Source organism: Miscanthus floridulus, chromosome 2 (genome assembly GCF_019320115.1).
Source record: "Miscanthus floridulus cultivar M001 chromosome 2, ASM1932011v1, whole genome shotgun sequence".
NCBI classification, from domain to species: Eukaryota; Viridiplantae; Streptophyta; class Magnoliopsida; order Poales; family Poaceae; genus Miscanthus; species Miscanthus floridulus.
In genome coordinates, this window is record NC_089581.1 from 11,490,855 (window position 1) to 11,510,619 (window position 19,765).

A 19,765-nucleotide genomic window follows, 5' to 3' on the forward strand; every position below is an offset into this window, starting at 1 on the left:
AATACCTTTAATTAGGTTTCCAGATTGGTAAAGATCATGATTTTTGGATAATGGAAACTCTAGATATATATTTTCAAAGCTCAATGTATTGTTTCATCAGCAGGATTTTCAGTTAAGATTGGGTCATGCTTAGCGCCATATAATTTTCTCTTTATGCAAAAGTGCATAATACTAAAGTTGTTGATTGTGAAATTATCTGCTCCCACGTTAAATTTCATAAATTTTGGACTGAAGGATTTGGAGATATAAAAATATGAAGCTTGCAGTCTCGATTCTCGAGCAGACTCTGAACTCTGTTTTCAGCTGTAGATTAGGCCGGCCATCTGGCTGACCCTATCTGCAAATGTGAGTAATATGAAAGTTGTAGAGCATGAAGTGATTTGATATCTGGTGAAGTTTCATAGTTTTTGGGCATAAGGGTATGGAAGTATAAAAATGTAAAGCCTGCTGCCTCAATTCTTAGGCAGTTTCTGAAGTCTGTTTTCAATACCAGTTTAGGCCATCTTAAAGGCATGATAAAAATATAATCTCTTAATGAAAGTTGTAGGTCTTGTGGTGTAGATCCCAAAAGTGTATTTTGTTGCTATCATAGCCTTAATAGATTGAATGATACGAAAAGGTGAAGCAACACTATTGTATTTGACTTGGTGCTTTGTTCGTTGTTTGCCTTGTATGTCGGGTTGGGGCATAGGAGTGCTTTACCTACTGTGTATATTTGTTGAAATGAGTTCTACCTCTGACACTATACTACTTAAGCAGGTGGTAGTGCTTTGGATCGCACATAGAGTGATCATCACTTCATTGGAAGCAAGTAAACGTAGCGGTGGTTTGCTACAAGCTTTAACTTGTTATTTATTCTACCTCCACCTTAAAAATCCAGATCCATAGCTGATATAATATGGCCTTTGAAATCATGTTTTATTCATTGGGACTTATCCTCTATGCTTTCTATGTGAATCCTTACGTTTTTCTACTTATTATGGTTTGATGATGCTTATGTTGGTACAGTGGAATGAGGCTCGTTGCCCCATGGCGAGATGCTCATGGTGTTATATGTGATTATTTATCATCTTATTATGACATTTGCATTGCATCGTATGCATTCATTGGCATATGGAACAAGCGGCGACTGTACCGGTACAACATCGTTTATTGGGCACAATGATGCGGCTTCATACCTTGTTGGGTATGAAGGCAGGAGACATGGCATTTGCATTGCATATGCATTATGATTTTGGACTATGGCATGAAAGCCTTGGACTATGGTTTTGGGAGAGTTTGTGAGAAGCTAGGCTTCTCCGAGGTTTGGTGGTGATTAATCTTTATCTTATATGAGGTTGTATCACTTGTTGGATTTATCTGATTGCTTATTGTTGGCTTACATATAAATAAGGTTTAAATCGATGCTTAATGAACTTGTAGTTTAAATAGCTTGTTGAAGTAGTTTACTTGCTAAGATTTTATATCTCACACCCCTCTTTCTATCTTTACAGGTACTCAAGTGGATTTGCTTGAAGGGTAGGAAAGTAGCAGCACCTTTGCACATTAATGCCACAATCCAATGTTAAAAAATATGTATTGTAGTAATAACATGATTAGAAGCGGAGCTTATACTTATAGTTTATGTTGGGTTGTTTTCTGTAGTCTATTGTTGATGCTTATCTGCTCATTAGGATGTTATATCTTGTTGGTTGAACTGATCTATATCTCTCTATATGTTGTTGCTTCCGTTGCTCCTGTTCTAAGGGGAGATGTTGCCAAAAAAAATTGTTATTGAATGCTCTAGTTTATTTCTGTTGTGGTGGCATCTTAGGCAGTAAGGTTTTGGGGTGTTACAGACATCTAGCAATCTGAGGAGTCGAGAATCGTCATTGGTTGGCACACCTATTGTTATGCCACCAGCCTCCCTTATAATGGGCTTGATTCAGCTTCGGCATGACTTTGACCAGCTCCGTGGTCCTCCGTGCATAGACCTAGGTGGCAAACTGTCATAGCTATCGCAGCCAAGGGATATGTTTGCCTGATGCCACTCATTTCTAACATGCTAGTAGTGACATGCCGTACGTATTGACCTCTGCTTCGATAGGTGTTGGTTGATAAAAAAAAGCTAGTAGCATGCATGCGCAGGAGCGAGGCCTGGGACTATGCGGAGCCAAGTTCGTGTCTATAGTATTTATAGAACACATCATTTTTAGTTTCTGATTATATATTTTGAGATGAATGTGCAGCACTGCAGCAATTACTTTTGTCAATTAGAATTCTTTATTTAAATTTTAAAACTCAATGCAAGGTAGAACCTGTTGCACGTGGGTCAAGTAATTTATAGCTGCCACATATAATTGGTATTCAGATATGTTTGACGAGAGCCAATGTCGGAGGCGTCAGGTAATTGGTATTCAGATATGTTTACGCAAAGGCAATGTCAGAGCCGACGCCTGACTAGATGTGCTAACTTTAATTTCTTTATTATGACTGTCAATCCGAAAGCTGGCTAGATGTACTTGTGTTGGTGGCGAAAAAAAATAGCAGGCAAAACAACATAGGCTGTCTATGACAGGAGACTCGTTGCGGAACCCAAACCTAAAATGGGTCTCCAACGTAATACCTATAACCTCCAATAGAGTATCTATACGGAAGACCCATTTTATATGCCAGAAGAGGCATAACCCAAATCTGAGTATCCTCTCTTCTGGATACCCATTTGCAGAAAGGGTTGTCTTTTGAGTCTTGTTGGATAAGACTAAAAATAGGTATTGAACCCTTTGCCTGTAGCGCTAACCAAAGAACGAATGGGTCTTGTATTTTGGGTTGGGGCAGTTATTGAAGACATTCTTAGGAGGATCAAATGAGCATCCACACATATATGCATGCAACAATCACTACCCCAGTTTTCAATATCAATGTCGGTTCAAAATCCTCCTTCAGTGTCAGATTTTGAACCGGCAGTGGCATACCGGCAGTGATGCTCGCTGGCTACTGCTACCGGTACTTCACCCGGCAGTGATAAGGTTTAGAAAAACAAAAAAAAGCAATCCAACAAGCATGTTGGCTGGAGCATGCTCGTTACCGCCGCTGCCGCCACCATGCTCGCTGGCTACCGCCGCCACTACATCAAGCATTTCATCCAAGAAAAAAATTCATACATCACAAAGGACGGATTCAACACATCAGAAAAACTCATCCACAAATCGATTCGTGCATCACAGACGAAGGAGAAGGGTTCAACACATCACAAATCAACCCATCCACAGATCGATTCGTACATCATAGACAGAGGAGCAGGGTTCAACACAAACAAAATAATTCATCTACAAATTGATTCACACAATATAGAGGAAGGTCCGGCATAGCTCCTCCGCAGGTCCGGCGCAGCTCCGTAGGTCCGGCGCAGGTCCACTGCAGCTCCTCTCCACACCACAGATGTAGCGCCCCCTTGTGCCCCCTTCAGCTCCTAGAAACCACGCGAGGTGAGCCACACGGAGAGGCAGGCCATCAGGAAGGCGCAATCTACGGACGGAGAAAAGGAATAAAAAGCGAGGAGAAGGGTTCAACACTAGCGCATGCGCCCCCTTGTGCCCCCTACTCTAGCGCATGCGCTCTAGGCCTCCAGCCACGGAGCTACCGGAGCGCACGGAGATCTAGGGAGGAAAGTGTGGAGGCGTGGGGAGATCTGGGGAGGAGGAAGAAGCCGCGCTGGGATCCCAACCGCTCGCCGGCGCCCACGGCGGCCTCGCGCCCGCGGCGGCCTGATGCCTTCGCCGCGGCGGCGTCCTGACCGCTCGTCGGCGGCCGCAGCGAGGTGGATTTGGAGAAACATGAGAGAGAGGAGAGAGAGCGGGGAGAGATTCAGCGGAGAAACATGAGAGAGAGGAGAGAGAGAGTGGGGAGAGATATGAGAGAGAGGAGAGAGAGCGCGTGGATTCGGCGGCCGCACAGTTAACCAGGATGAATTAAAATTTTGGGTCCGGAGCTATGGATCACTGCTGGTCTGTGAGATGCAACCGACAGTGATACACATCACTGTCGGTTTTTATTACCAACCGACAGTGATGATATATATCACTGTCGGTTTGTTTGAAAATCCGGCAGTGATAGCCTTTTTTCTTACGAACCGGCAGTGATGCATTTATCAGTGTCGGTTTTAAAATTCCGGTAGTGATAGGGTCGGCAGTGATAGCTTATTCTGGGGTAGCGAATATAAGCTAGATGTTGGTGTGAGTTGTAAATATAATTAGAATTGGGGACCAAAATGTAAAATAGGAAAGAGATAAGATGGAGGACCTGAGAATGATCGAGAAGATCGATCTAGTCAGTGTTTCCAACTTCACTGTTCTTCCCCTTCTTCTCTCATATCCAAAATTCCTCTTAAATCCACCCATTAATCTACAATATGGTATCAAGAGCGGGTTAATCCTGTCGTGTCCATCTCGTTTTCGTTGATTGATTAGGGGCAGAGGTGGTGGAGACGCCGTAGTCGTCGCCATCCTTGTATAGGCGTCGTCGTCGCCCAGACTAGAAGCAGCTCTGTGGCAGACGTTGTGGCCATAGCCTCTGCCAACACGAAGACTGAGCTACTAATTCCTGCAAGGTACGGGTGCTTGCTTGGTTGCTTGCTCGTGGCAGAGAGAAAAGTTGCGTGCTTGCTGGTGACCGTGATCTGCTTGCTTGTTGCTTGCTTGTTTCCTGTATCAAGGAGGAGCTGGTTCTTGGTTGTTGTTGTTTTTTGCCGCTAAATACTGAATCTGCTGCTCATGGCTGAAACTAGTGGAGAGAAATCAGTAGATCACGTGGAAAAACTTTATGAAATATTTAGCAAATTGATGGAGCAGCCTAAGGTGGTGACTTATGATATTCTCAAATACACACTCGAGTCTAATCAGTAAAATTATCTGGACCAGAGAACTATGTCAGTTGGGCCCGTCATTGTAAGTTAATTCTAAGCTCCCATGGATATGAGTGTTTACTTGTCGATTCTGATAAAGAAACAAGGGAGGTTGATACAGCAAGCAAGCAAATAAGTGATGGAGTACTAGTATGGATGTTAAGCAGTATGGAACCAATTATTAGAGATCAAGTTGAAACCTTAACTACGCCTGCAGAGGTGTGGTCGGAATTGGAGAGACAATTTGCAGGAAAATCAAACAAAATGCAAGCTACTCGAATCATGCATGAGTTGACTCATTTAAAGCAAGGCTCAAGGTCTGTAGTAGAATATGTTGGTGAGGTAAAAAAACTGTACAGAGACCTACACTATTATCATCCATTTGAGGCGGTTGACAAAAAGGATTTGGCTATTCATCATACCTGGTTCCAATCTTTTGTGAGCAAGCTATTTCTTGATGGTTTGAATCAAGAATTTGATCTTCGTCGACAGCTTATATTCTCTAAGTCTAAATGGCCTACTCTTGATGAGATAATTTCCAGCATCATAGAAGAGGAAACTAGACTATCACATCCCAAAGTGGATGATTATAAAGCAGTTGATGTTAGTGTTGCCCTATCTTTAAAGAAGGGCCGCATTTCTGTTCCCCGAGGGGACCAAGAAAAAAATAAGGTGGCTTGTGATCATTGTGGTGATAAGGGGCACAACCAGAGAGGTGCTTTAAACTACATGGTTTTCCATCTAGCAAGGTGATTTGTGATCATTGTGGAGATAAGGGGCATACCATAGAGAAGTGTTTTAAGCTGCATGGTTTTCCACCTGGGTGGAAAAAAGGGGGGAAATCTCAACCAGGGGGAGTTCGGGGTGCTAACTGGAATCGGGCTAATCATATAGCATCTGAAAAGGAGCTTCCAGTGGTAGATGCTCAAGCTCTTGAGAAATACAACTCTAAGCTCAAGCTCTCTGAAGGCTCATCTTCCACTCAAGGTCCTCTACTAATTCCAGTTACCATGCTACTTCCCAAGGTATAAAACATGTTCAAGCCTATACAAATAAACCTTGGATTATTGATTCTGGAGCAACTAACCATATGACAGGAGCATCCAATCTTTTCACTTCCTATATTCCTTGTTCAGGTAAGGATAAGGTGCGTGTAGCTGATGGATCCATGGTTCCTATAACAGGATGTGGATCTATACGGTGCACCAAAACCCTATCCTTATCACCAGTTTTGCACGTTCCTGATTTCCCTATTAGCTTATTATCTGTTAGTTCTATCACAAAATCCCTCAACTATAGAAGTTGGTTTGATTCTTCTCATTATGCTTTTCAGGAGCTAGGGACAAGGAGAATTCTTGGGACTGGGACTGTGCATAATGGACTCTATTATCTTGATGAAGGAAGTGATGAAGTCGCTTTTGCATCCAAGATGTCTCCATGTCAAGAATTATTGTTACTTCACCACAGGCTTGGACAACCCTCTTTTGCTGCTATGTCTCGTAGTTATCCTTCGCTTTTTAATGCATGTCCTAGGGAATCTCTTATATGTGATGCATGTGAGTTTGCTAAACATACAAGAGTTCCCTATCCTAGTTTGGGATTAAGAAGTAACAAACCGTTTGATGTGATTCATTCTGATGTTTGGGGACCATGTGAGGTGTACTCTATTTCTGGACATAGATGGTTTGTGACTTTTATTGATGGCTTTAGTAGATATACTTGGCTTTATCTGTTGAAACACAAAAGTGATGTTTTTGTTGTTTTTAAAGATTTGTATGCCCTTATTAAAAATAAGTTTGGCAACACTATTAAGGTCTTACGTTTAGACAATGGTACGGAGTATGTTAACTAGGAGTTTGAACAGTTCCTTGTTTCTAATGGTATTGAACATCAAACAACCCGTGTTAACACTCCAGAACAAAACGGTGTTGCTGAACGAAAAAATAGACATTTACTTGAGGTTGCTCATTCTCTTATGTTTATAATGAATGTTCCTAAGTTTCTTTGGGGGGAAGCTATGAAGACTGCAGTATATTTAATTAATCGGATGCCTCTTCGAGTTCTTGACAATAAATCTCTTGCTGAGTTACTTTTGAATTCGAATGAATTTGTTGTGTCTCTGAAAGTCTTTGGATGTGTTTGCTTTGTTCATGACTATAGAAATGATATTAGAAAACTTGACCCTCGTGCTATTAAATGTGTGTTTGTTGGTTACTCTTCTATTAAAAAAGGTTATTGTTGCTAGTGTCCATCTGAACATCGTTTCTTTATAAGTATGGATGTGACATTTCGTGAATATGAACCTTATTATGAGCCAACCAATGATACTGGAATTACTCTTTCTCCACCTGAAGGACAACAAGAGGGGGAGAGTAACAGTGGAGGTATTCATATGGGCTCTGTTCTTGTTCCTCCTTCAGTTGGTGCCTATTGGAATAATTTGGTTCATAGTCAGGGGGGAGGAAATTAATAATGATAACGAGAGTGGGGGTAATAATTCTTGCCATAGAGATATACAGGGTACTTTGCATTTTCAAAACATAGTCTCTTATGCATGAGGACCCAGGTACCAACTCACAATCTCTTAGTCCTAATGCTCCATCTAGCACTATGGGGCAAGGAGATAATCAACTATCTACTCAACCTCCTCCTGAAAATGATCTACCTATAGCCCTAAGAAAGTCAACTAGATCTTCCAATGTTCCAGCACGTTTTAAAGATTATGTTGGTTATAAACATGACATTTCCAATTTTATCTCCTTTAAATGTTGTAGCCCATCCTTCCAGAGTTTTGTTGCATCTCTTGATTTTGTATCCATACCCACTAACTGGAAATTAGCTAAAGAGGATCCTAAGTGGAAGGAGGCAATGCTTGAAGAGATGAGAGCTTTGGAGAAGAATAGAACTTGGGAGTTTGTGGATCTACCGCAAGGTAAGCAACCTGTTGGGTGCAAGTGGGTTTTCACCATTAAACACACACCCGAAGGGAAGGTTGAAAGGTACAAAGCCCGTCTTGTGGCAAAAGGATACACCCAAACTTATGGGATTGACTATGATGAGACCTTTGCACCTGTTGCCAAGATGAATTCGGTAAGAACTCTTATATCTTGTGTTGTCAACTTGGATTGGGAAATATATCAAATGGATGTAAAAAATGCTTTTCTTCATGGTGATCTTCACGAAGAAGTATATATGCACATACCACCTGGCTTTGAAACAGGTCAAACAAATGGAAAAGTGCTTCGTTTATGTCGATCTCTATATGGATTGAAGCAATCCCGAAGGGCTTGGTTTGATTGCTTTAGGCAATCAATGCTCAAAAGAGGCTATATCCAAAGTAATGCTGATCATACACTATTCTATAAACATGCTACAAGCAAGGTAGCAATCCTAATAGTATATGTGGATGATATTGTGATTACTGGGAATGACATTGCTGAGATTGTCGATTTGAAGAAATATCTTTCTCAAGAGTTTGAAGTAAAGGATTTGGGGCAATTGAAATATTTTCTTGGAATTGAAATCTCCCACGAACCAAAGGGGATGTTTCTATCTCAAAGAAAATATGTTTTGGATCTACTAAAGGAAACTGGAATGCTCGGATGCTGTCCTGCAGCCACACCTATTGAGCAAAATTGTCGTTTAAGTAAAGATGTTGGTACTCCAGTGGATAAAGAATGTTATCAGAGACTGGTTGGAAGGCTTATATCTCTCACACATGACCTGATATTGCCTTTGCAGTAAGTGTGGTGAGTCAATTTATGTATGATCCTAGATCATCTCATATGGATGTTGTCTATCGCATTTTGAGGTATCTTAAGTGTAGCCCAGGGAGGGGTCTTTTATACACTAAACAAGGAAGCCTGCAAGTTGAGTGCTATACCGATGTTGATTGGGCTGGTTCTTTGGATGATAGATGATCAACTTCTGGGTATTGTACCTTTGTTGGAGGTAATCTAGTTGCATGGCGAAGTAAAAAGCAAAGTGTTGTAGCACGATCTACGGCCGAGGCAGAGTTTCGTGCTATGGCTCATGGTGTGTGAGAGCTGTTGTGGCTACAGATTCTTCTAACTGAATTGAAATTGTTTGAGAGTGGGCCCTTGATGCTATACTGTGACAGCAAAGCTGCTATTGATATAGCTAACAATCCTGTTCATCATGATAGAACCAAGCATATTGAGATCGATCGTCACTTTATTAAGGAGAAGCTGGATAGAGGAATTATCTGCCTACCTTATGTAAAATCAGCTAGCCAGATAGCTGATATTTTGACCAAAGGGTTACCTGAAAAGACTTTCTCTTCATTTGGTAGCAAGATGGGTCTATATGATGTCTTTGCCCCATCTTGAGGGGGAGTGTTGGTGTGAGTTGTAAATATAATTAGAATTGGGAACCAAAATGTAAAATAGGAAAGAGATAAGATGGAGTACCTGAGAAGGAATCCAACTTCACTGTTCTTTCCCTTCATCTCTCATATCCAAAATTCCTCTTAAATCCACCCATTAATCTACAATACTAGATAAGTTTATTTACAACAAATCTCATCAGAGAGTTCATTCAGTAACGAACGAAAGTGTGCATGCATCGCTGTGAGGACCTGTGGTGTGGGCCGGTAGAGTAGAATGCCTCTGCGAGCCGATCCAAAATTCCTAGGATTGAGAGTCAAAATAAAGACTCTTAAAACAGGCCAGGCGTGTCTATCTCTTTCCTTTCCATCCCAATAACCGAACACCAACTTAGTGCATGAACCCTACCTTTACGTATTTTCCAAAACTAAAGCTTCACTATTTTGTTTCTTGGATCGAGCGGCATCGGCAAATCATATTGCACAGCTGTGCACATTGCACTGTTCCTCTGCAGATCAAGTTTCTATTGTTTATGTAGAGTTCGTGTAGTGCATACGAGTTCATCATTAGCAAGCTATGGTATCTATTAAGGACTACAACGCAGACCTGCATCACACAAACCACCCTTTCACATGTAAGAAATCTCATCACAATGTTCGTTTGAGTTTACGAGAACAAAAACTATACTTGTTGATTTGGTTTACTGCTATGGTTTCCAAAGGGGTAGGCTCTAGAAAGTAGAAACCACCGCCAACACTACTGGAAACTGTCTTTTCCCTATATGCCAGATATTGTTTTCAGTCGGGCACGAAAGAATTCACAAGGAAATTATAATTAGAGAATTTTTACAATCGTGACATATATCCATTGGAAGAAATCGAACGGCGCACAAATATATAGGAAGTACCAATAATATGGGAAGGTAGGACCGGTACAAAAAAATAGGTGGGCTAGATTCGTAATTTTGTGGTGCGGCCCACCGTAGCACCATTGGACATCCTACGGTAGATTGTAGAAGAGGCGAATGAGTGGTCTTTGAGCCGGTTCATGTTGATTCAGTCGCTGTTATATCTATGATTTGTCGATTTCTTCTGGTTTTGCCTTTCCGCCCTCATTGAACTATTTCTGCAGCTGCCCATTAGGTAAATCAAGCGATTACCAACTATGAGCTGTTTGTATTATCTTGTTTTTTTCTACTCCCACTTAATGAAAAACGTGCAAACGCACGATCATAAAAAGATCCGTATGTTTGTTATTTATTTATTTTTTTTGGATTAAGGGTAAAACTATAATTTGATATGTTCATCGTGGGGCAAAACTAGGTTTTCCCAGTAGGTCACCTCATCCTCACTCTTCTCCCATGGCAGGCGGCCATGAGCTGCCAGCCCGGCTGCCGCCGCTGTGACACCCGGATGGTGCGCCACCGCCACCGCAGTCGCTACACCCAGCGATCATAAAAAGGTGATCACCCCGACTGCCTTCACTCGAAGGTGCGTGGGGGGGGCAACGCCCACGGGTCAGTGTCGGAGACATGGAGCAGCCACCCTAGCGGTGAGAGTGGTGCCCAGGTGGGTGGAGCGACGATGGAAAGATTACTTTGACTTCAAATTATCATCTGAGATGATGAAGTTTATCAAAGATTACATTTCATAGAAGTTTTGGACCAAAATCTCTGCTTGTTGCTACGACCTTCGTGCCCCACTATACACTAGTTCACTACCATGGACAGGAAAAACAGGATTCCAAATAACAAAGTCAGGTCTTCCAAAACTGACACTTCAGCATATAATATCTTAGCGCTACAAAAAATAGTTACTTAAAGAATCTAAGCTTACTCAGAAAACAGAAGTGCAGTATAACTCTCCAAAAAGAGTTAGAAAGGAATTTATTCGTGGTGCACTATACAACTTTAAGTGAACTCTCCAAAATGTATACATGAAGGCTGATAACAGTTTAGCAAAATATATACTACTAGTATAGGTTTGTATGTGCTAGAATCTATTGACATTGAAAACAATCCTGCACAAATTCAGGAAAACAAGTAGCTTAAGAACACACGGATTCAGAGAAAATCTCTCATCTACGCCGCCTGTCGCGGGTTCGTCCATCTCCTCCTTCATCCTCTCGAGCTCGGCACGATCAGCATCGAGATCGTGCTGCCAGGCCTGGAGGTGCTCGGCCTTGTCCTCTAGGTAGGCCACGCGGCTGGTTGGGCTCATATCCGGAGGCGTGAGCTTGAGGCTGTGTCGGCAGCGAGCCCATCGGCGATGTGAAGAACCACTCGCGTGGCGGAGAGAGGCCACCGACGTCGTTAGAGTCGTACTCCGATCCGAGCCTCAAGAGAATCTCGAGGAAGTTGTTCAGCAAGGGGATGTCGGCCCCAGCCACGCCTGATAAGATGACCCCCTCCCAGCTGACGAGCCTCTCCAGCTCAAGTTGGAACGACGCCACAGCGTTCTGGATCCCGTACGGGGATACATATAATTTCTGATAGCGCTCATTCCGAAGCTAGCTAGCTAGTGAACAACATACGTTTCCCCTCTGTATACGTCTGCAAAGCATAACTAGCTTTTAAAACATACATACGCAGCGGAGAACAAACTAGAGAGTTGAAACAGAACGAAGGAGAACACGCCCAATCGCCGGACGTGCGTGGAACGTTTGAGCTAGCTGCCGCACGCTGATAGATAGTTCTTTATATAGGAGTGTAGCAAATAGAAGCAAGTGAATATGGCCTCGATTTGGTTTAGTTTTGTCGATCAATTATTTTGAGATCAAATGTCAGAGCAGACATAAATAAGTTAGCTCTACCACACCGCATGGACACTAGTTAAAGCAGCAGGGCTCCATTCTTTTCAGCCACCAATACTCCTGGAAGTTGTCTTTTCCATGTATGCTAGATATTTTTTTCAGTCGGGCACGAAAGAATTCACAAGGCTAGGAAATTATAAATAGAGAAATTTTATAATGGTTTGGAAAAATAACAAATCATCCATTGAAAGAAATCGAACGGTGCAAAAACAAGAAATACCAATACAAAAGTACTAAATATATATACGGGGACGACAGTACCAAAATTTGGTAGGGCCAGTATCGGAACCTGTGGCGCATCTGTAGCCTGGGGTGTTGATGTGAGTGGTGTTCATGTACTCGGGTTTGGGTCCTTCTGGACTCGTGTACAATTTTTTTCTACCTTGAAGAAATGACATGCAGCTCTCCTGCATGGTTCATTTTAGAAAAAAAGAATAGGTGGTGGGCTAGATCCATATTTTTGTTATTTATTTATTTTTTGGATTAAGAATAAATAAAACTATAATTTGATATGTTCATGGTGGGGTAAAACTGGGTTTTCCCAGTAGGTCACCTTGTCCTCACTCTTCTCCCATGGCATGCGCCAGTTGGCTAAGAGCTGCCAGCCTGCCACCGCCGCCCGCAACGACACCCGGCAGGCGCCACTGCTGTCGCAACACCAGTAGGCCCGTCCTGTTCCTTATGTAGTGATCACCCGAACCACCTCCTTCCTACTGAGGTGTGTGGAGCGACGCCGACGGGTCAGTGTCCGAGACAGTGCGGTGAGAGCGGTGCCGAGGTGTCTGTAGCGATGGAAAGATCAACTTTGACTTAGAATTTCCATCTGAGATGCTGAAGTTTATGAAAGATTGCAAAAATTTTGGACCAAATTTTCTGTTTTGCGAGAATTATTGAATTCGCAACTGTTCAACTTCATCCACGCACAATAGGCGTTTTGACAAGGCAGTCGCATAGCGACGGTTCGAGTTCTACACGGCGGAGACATGCACGCATAGCGGATGGCAGCAGGGCATTTTGACAGGGCAGTCGCACGGCGATGGTTCAAGTTCTACACTTCTACGCGGCGGAAACATGCACTCACAGCGTGTGGCAGCACAGGAGGCTCCAGGTCAGCGAGCCATGGATCCATGGTCCATGGACAGAGGAGACAGCGGACGCTTGGCCCGGCGAGTGTGGCGGATGTGCCCGTGTGGCAGCTCATGCTGCGCGTGCACACAATCGGAGTGAGGAGATGTGTGCATCAGCACATATGGAATCACTTAGTACAATGGTTATCCACCATGTAAAAACTGCACATCGCCATATCTGAATATTTTTGTCGTCCCCCGCAGTGATCTCACTCCATCTTCTAACTCCGTATGCACACTGAGCTGTTCTCCTACACATGCAAGTGCAAGATCGGCCCCGAGGGACCTACTGGCTGCACGGTCGCGCATGCACCTATCAAGATCACAGAGTACTGCGAGGAGAATCCCGAGGTGCACGTCGACACTTCAGCTTCCGTGATGGAGAACGCTGTGCAGTCTGCGGCAAGCCGAGCTCTTCATATGCTGCTGTGCGACCAGTACGCGCTGATCAAGGATGGTCCCTGCCTACTACCCCGAGCACTCCACCACATGTAGGATACCAAGCAGTCGCGATATACGTATTCCTGATGCCGCTCAATCCCAACAAAGTACTGTCATATGTGTCGCATGCATTGACCACGTGTAATGAGTAGTGTCAGTGGCGATATATTACTTAAGTGAACTAGGGAGGCTAAATAGAGCAGCAGGCATGCAAGAGAAGTGTAGAACTATATATGGACACTGTATAGATATGCAGCACCGACATACGTTTTGCTGATATATACCACGTACTCAATCTCGCGTATGACGCTGAAGCGCATGCATGTGCCGCGTTGACTTCAGTGTAGGACTATCGGAAGTGAGGTTCATGCCTACAGTATTTATAGAACGCATCGTTTTTGTTTTATGATTATTTACTTTGATATAAAAGTCCAGCACTGCTACAGTTTAGCAGTAAAATTTACACATGCATGTGATGTCAGAAATAGACTTCGTTGTAAACCTCAGTGCAGAGCCAGTTGAAGACGTCCTTGTTGATGGTTGTGTAGAGGTAGTTGATGACGACGCTGTGGTCGAGTATGCTGCATGCGCCACTCAGCGTCGGGTGCGTCGAGGGGCGGTGGGGAGATCCTCAGGGCCGAACTTGCTGAGGATGGAGTCGAAGAAGCAACGCCACTCTGGTTGTAGTTCGGCTCCGCCATGTCGAGGAGGATGGGCACGTGCGACCGAATGTTGACGACCTGCACGACCGTCGAAGCAGTAGGCTGAGGAGCGGCGATGGAGGAAGCATCACTGTAAGAACCGGAGGAGTGGGTTGGAGACACGCCATCGGAAGTTGCGACGCGGAACATGACGTCCGGTGGCTCATGCAACAGCACGAAGGAAAGCGGAAGCGGAGAAATTAGGATCTGGGGGTAACTGATACCATGTAGAACTGAGGAACATCAACTGTAATCTTCCACTGATCTCAATCACAGCTATAAATACATGTACAATTGAAGAGACTGCTAACTACCTATGCGTATATTTCTGGCGGCCGGAGTGGCCACGACGGCTTCGTGGTGATTTGGGCGCATCGCATGCGTTGGGCATGGTGAGAAGACAGGCAGACTGCGTCATCCACGACCTGGATGGCCAGCATACGAAGCCGTTGTGCTAACAAGCCGGACAAGTGCCGGTGTACGGTGAGCAGAATGAGTTAATGAGTAGCTAGATTAATTTCATCGGAGCACAGAGCTACCACAGCCACCATATAGGTTTTCCAGCTCAATCCCAACAAATTTAAGCTATTGGCATGCTGAAGCATGTAACGCATCGACCTTGTTAAGATATTTAGGTGTATCGATCCGGTTGTTGGGTTAGCGCTCCTAACTTGTAGGGAAGTACATAGCGTGTAGCCTGAGTCAGTTATGATAGAGATGATATCTTTGAGTTTGTTTTAATCGTCATCTTGTTGTACAAACCACGCAGGGGGCTGTTCCCTGCTCAATATAACACGTAACCGGGTGCCCAAAGAGGGTATCTCGTTCCCCTCATTTTCACATGGTATCAGAGCCTCATTCCTCACGGAACTTAAGAATGGCGCTCCAATCCTCCGCTGCAGCTTCTGCTGCTACCTCTCTTGGTCTCGCCTTTATCTCGGTGACCGAGAAGCTTTCCCGGAACAACCACCAGTCGTGGAAGGCGCAAGTTCTCTCGGCGATAAAAGGTGCCCAGGCCGCGAGCTTCATCAAGCCAACGGCCAAACCACCGCCGGAGTTTCTGCCTCCCAAAAGTGGTGATGACAAGGAGCCGCCGGTGTCCAACCCCGACTACGACATTTGGATGGCCAAGGATCAGCAAGTTCTGAGCTACTTGCTGACATCTCTCTCCAAGGAGATCCTCGGTCAAGTTTCCACCGAGGTGACGGCGTCGATGGCTTGGGCCGCCATAGTAGGGATGTTTGCATCCCAATCGAGGGCGTGGGTCATCGTCACACGGATGGCGCTGGCCACCGCGTCCAAGGGCTCCTTCACGATCGGTGAATATTTCGCCAAAATGAAGGGTCTCGCTGACGAGATGGTGTCGGCGGGCAAGAAGATTGAAGACGAAGAGCTTGCGTCCTACATCCTGACCGGGTTAGATGAACCCTTTGATCCGGTGGTGTCGGCGGTGGCGGCGCGTGTCGAGCCCATCTCTGTGAGCGAGCTGTACACACAGCTCGTTAGCTTCAAGCAGCGTATGGATCTGCGTGGTGGGGGACATCAATCCTCCTCCAACATGGCTACAAGAGGAGGCCGTGGCGGCGGCGGCAACAACACGTGTGGCCGTGGTGGCGGTCGCGGTGTAGGGTGTGGGCAGCGAGGTGGTCGTGGCGGCAGTGGCGGCCGCACTCAGGGAGGCGCCCCTCAGGCGTCATCTGCCAGCTCTGCGGCAAGGAAGGACACACCGTCCTTCGCTGCTTCAAAAGGTTTGACGCTACCTTTACTGGGCCTCCATAGAAGAGCGCTGCCTCAGCGACAAGTTCGTATGGCGTTGATACAAACTGGTATATGGACTCTGGAGCTACGAATCACATTACCGGGGAACTGGAGAAGCTGACCATCCGCGACAAGTGTGCCGGCGGCGAGCAAGTCCACATGGCAAACAGGACAGGTATGGAGATTGCTCATGTTGGTCATAGCGTTTTGCATTACCCTAGTAGTGAGATTCATCTTAACAATGTTCTACATGTTCCACAAGCAAATAAGAGTCTTGTTTCCCTACACCGTCTTGCAAGAGATAACAATGCTTTTCTTGAATTTCATCCCGACCAATTCTCTATCAAGGAACAGGTGACATGGAGAACCCTTTCACAGAGGCAGATGTGAAGGAGGGCTCTACCCATTGCGGTCATCCTCGAATAAACAAGTGCTTGGTGTCGTCAAGCCATCAACCTCCTTGTGGCACTCCAGGCTAGGGCATGTTTCTGTTCGTGTAGTGCAGCAAGTTCTTAGCCACCATAAGCTTCCCTTTCTTAGTGATTCGAACAATAAAATGGTCTGTGATGCATGTCAGCAAGGCTAAAGTCATCAATTGCCTTACCCTAGGTCGACTAGTGTCTCCGCTACTCCTATGGACCTGATTTTTTTCGATGTATGGGGACCTACACCAACTTCTGTTGGACGCCATAATTATTATCTCAGTTTTATAGATGATCATAGCAAATTTACTTGGCTTTACTTATTGCGTCACAAATCTGAAGTTTTTCAATGCTTCCGCGATTTTTAGAATCTAGATGAACACCAATTTGATCGCAAAATTCTTGCTATCCAAACAGATTGGGGGGGGGGGGGCGAGAATATCAATCTTTCAATTCCTTTTTCCAACGTGTTGGTATAGCACATCATGTTTCATGTCCCCATGCGCATCAGGAGAATGGATCTGCAGAGCACAAGCACCGTCACATTGTCGAAATGGGATTATCCCTCCTTGCTCATGCATCGGCTCCTCTAAAATTCAGGGATGAAGCTTTCTCTACAGCCGTGTTTATCATTAATCGCCTTCCTTCTAAGGTAATAGGCGATGAAACCCCCTTTTAGCATTTATTTGGCAAACAACCTGATTACACCTTTCTACGTACCTTTGGGTGTGCGGTTTGGCCTAATCTTAGGCCATACAATTCAAGAAAACTTCAGTTTCGCTCTAAGCAGTGCGTCTTTCTCGGCTATAGCAATTCACACAAAGGGTTCAAATGCTCGGATCCAAAAGAAGGGCGTGTTTATATCTCTAGGGATGTGGTGTTTGATGAGCGTGTTTTCCCTTCGCTACACTCCATCCAAACGCCGGTGCTCGTCTCCGTTCTAAAATTGCCTTACTTCCTAATACCTTGATCGGCTCACATACTAGCTTTGGGGATGCAACACTGCATGATCAGCATTTGACTTCTCCTATGCCTACTAAACCCTTGCCAAGATCTTGTTCGGTTTTGGATGAAACAGGAGAAAATTCGGGTGAACTCGGTGAAGAAATGGAGGTTTCCCGGCGTCATTTCATGTGTCCACTAGCTGTCGACTACACTGACTCCGATGTTGATCCGTCTGGCACAGACTCTACAGGTGGCGGCGCATCTTCATTGGGATCGGCGGCGTATTAGCAGTCACCGTCATGCGTGTCCCCATCACGCACGGGGGCGTTGTCGTTCCCGCCAGGATCTTCTACGCCTCCTCCTACCGCATCGCTCTCACCTGGTGACTCAAGTAAGCCGCGGATGGATCCTAGCGAGGGGGCAATTGTAGGCAGCTGGTCTAGAATCCCTGTCGCCTGGATCCACTGTGGATGGTGCTCCTGCTACCTCGCTTGTACCTGTCGTTCCTCAACACCCTACAGCACGTCTCCAACAAGGTATAAGCAAGCCAAAATCCTACACTGATGGTACAGTACGCTGGTGCATGGTTGCTACACCACCTGCAGGTGAACCCTCATCACTTGATGAGGCTTTTGGAGATGAAAATTGGGTCGTGGCAATGGCAGTGAACACCAAGCATTAATGCGTAACAAGACTTGGCATCTTGTGCCTCCACCAAAGGGCAAGAATGTCATCGGTTGTAAGTGGGTTTACAAAATCAAAAGGAAATCAGATGGCACCATTGATAGATATAAAGCTCGCCTTGTTGCAAAGGGGTTCAAGCAGCGCTATGGCATAGACTATGAAGATACCTTCAGTCTAGTGGTAAAGGTTGCAACAATTCGACTCATTGTTTCTATTGTAGTGTCTAGGGGTTGGTCAGTTCGCCAACTTGATGTGCAGAATGCATTCCTTCATGGTGTGTTGGAGGAACAAGTATATATGCATTAGCCGCCGGGTTGTGTAGACAAATTACATCCAAACTATGTTTGCAAAACGGACAAGGCATTGTATGGTTTAAAACAGACCCCTCGGGCCTGATATGCAAGGTAATGCAAGAAGCTACAGGAGCTGGGATTTGTGCCTTCAAAAGCTGATACCTCCTTGTTCTACTACTACCGTGGTAATCATGCTTTGTTTGTTTTAGTTTATGTGGATGATATAATTGTAGCCAGCTCATCTCAGGAAGCCACAGAGGCGCTACTTAAGGATATGCATCATGAGTTTGCACTAAAGGACTTGGGAGATCTCCATTATTTCTTGGGGATAGAAGTGAAACGAAATTCACAGGGCCTGGTGCTCTCGCAAGAGAGGTATGCTGCAGACATTCTAAAACGGTTAGGGATGGATAAGTCCAAACCTGTCGATACTCTTTTATCGAGTACAGAGAAGCTCAGTATTGCTGAGGGTGACAAACTTGGGGCCGAGGATTCAACAAGGTACAGAAGTTTAGTCGGAGCATTGCAGTACTTAACACTTACACGTCTAGATATTTCCTTTGCTGTTAATAAAGTGTCAGTTCTTGCATGCTCCAACCACTGTACATTTGAGCGCCGTAAAACGGATCCTGCGGTATGTCCGAGGAACCATTGATACTGGACTCAAGATCAAGAAGTCTAGATCTATGGTGGTTAGTGCATTCTCATATGCAGATTGGGTGGGTTGTGTAGATGACCGAAGATCCACGGGAGGCTTTGCGGTGTTACTTGGTGAAAATTTGATTTCGTGGACAGCCAGGAAGCAAGCAATGGTCTCCCGGTCTAGCACAGAGGCTGAGTATAAAGCACTAGCAAATGCGACACCAAAAATGATATGGGTTCAGAAGTTGTTGACTGAACTCAAGGTTCATCATCCTCCCATGGCTCGGTTGTGGTGTGATAATTTGGGTGCAAAATACCTTTTTGCTAATCCGGTGTTTCATGCCAGGACGAAACATATAGAAATTGATTTTCACTTTGTTAGAGAAAGGGTTGCACGGAAATTACTGGACATTCGGTTCATCTTTTCTGGTGATTAGTTAGTAGATGGTTTCACGAAGGCTCTCCCAGCGGTGAAGATGAAACAATTTAGGCACAATCTTAACCTTGTAAGTGGCTAAGATTGAAGGGGGGCGGGGTGTTAAGATATTTAGGTGTATCCGGTTGTTGGGCTAGCTCTCCTAACTTGTAGGGAAGGACATAGCGTGTAGCCTGAGTCAGTTAGGATAGAGATGATATCTTTGAGTTTGTTGTAATCATCATATTGTTGTACAAGCCAGCAGGGGCTGTTTTCTGCTCAATATAACACGTAACCG

At 44.7% G+C, this 19,765-nt stretch overlaps 2 protein-coding genes and 1 non-coding gene across 3 annotated transcripts in view; 2 read left to right on the forward strand and 1 right to left on the reverse strand.

Annotated features, from left to right (window-relative positions):
• The window catches only part of LOC136537923 (dolichol-phosphate mannose synthase subunit 3-like), a 282,016-nt gene that overhangs the window by 229,836 nt on the left and 32,415 nt on the right, over positions 1 to 19,765 (reverse strand). The window lies entirely within an intron of this gene.
• On the forward strand, positions 2,370 to 6,222 carry LOC136536099 (uncharacterized). Its single transcript, XM_066528502.1, has 5 exons — positions 2,370 to 2,385; positions 4,983 to 5,554; positions 5,632 to 5,869; positions 5,980 to 6,082; positions 6,216 to 6,222. Exons 1-5 carry the CDS (start codon positions 2,370 to 2,372, stop codon positions 6,220 to 6,222), a joined length of 936 nt encoding a protein of 311 aa, XP_066384599.1.
• LOC136541065 (small nucleolar RNA Z247) lies at positions 15,684 to 15,822 on the forward strand. The gene has a single exon (XR_010780170.1). It is a non-coding gene; the product is annotated as a small nucleolar RNA Z247 (small nucleolar RNA).

Coding starts and splice junctions, on each gene's coding strand:
- LOC136536099 (XM_066528502.1), top strand. Junction 5,555..5,631: donor GGGACCAAGAAAAAAATAAG/GTGGCTTGTGAT, acceptor CCATCTAGCAAG/GTGATTTGTGATCATTGTGG. Junction 5,870..5,979: donor AGGCTCATCTTCCACTCAAG/GTCCTCTACTAA, acceptor ACCATATGACAG/GAGCATCCAATCTTTTCACT.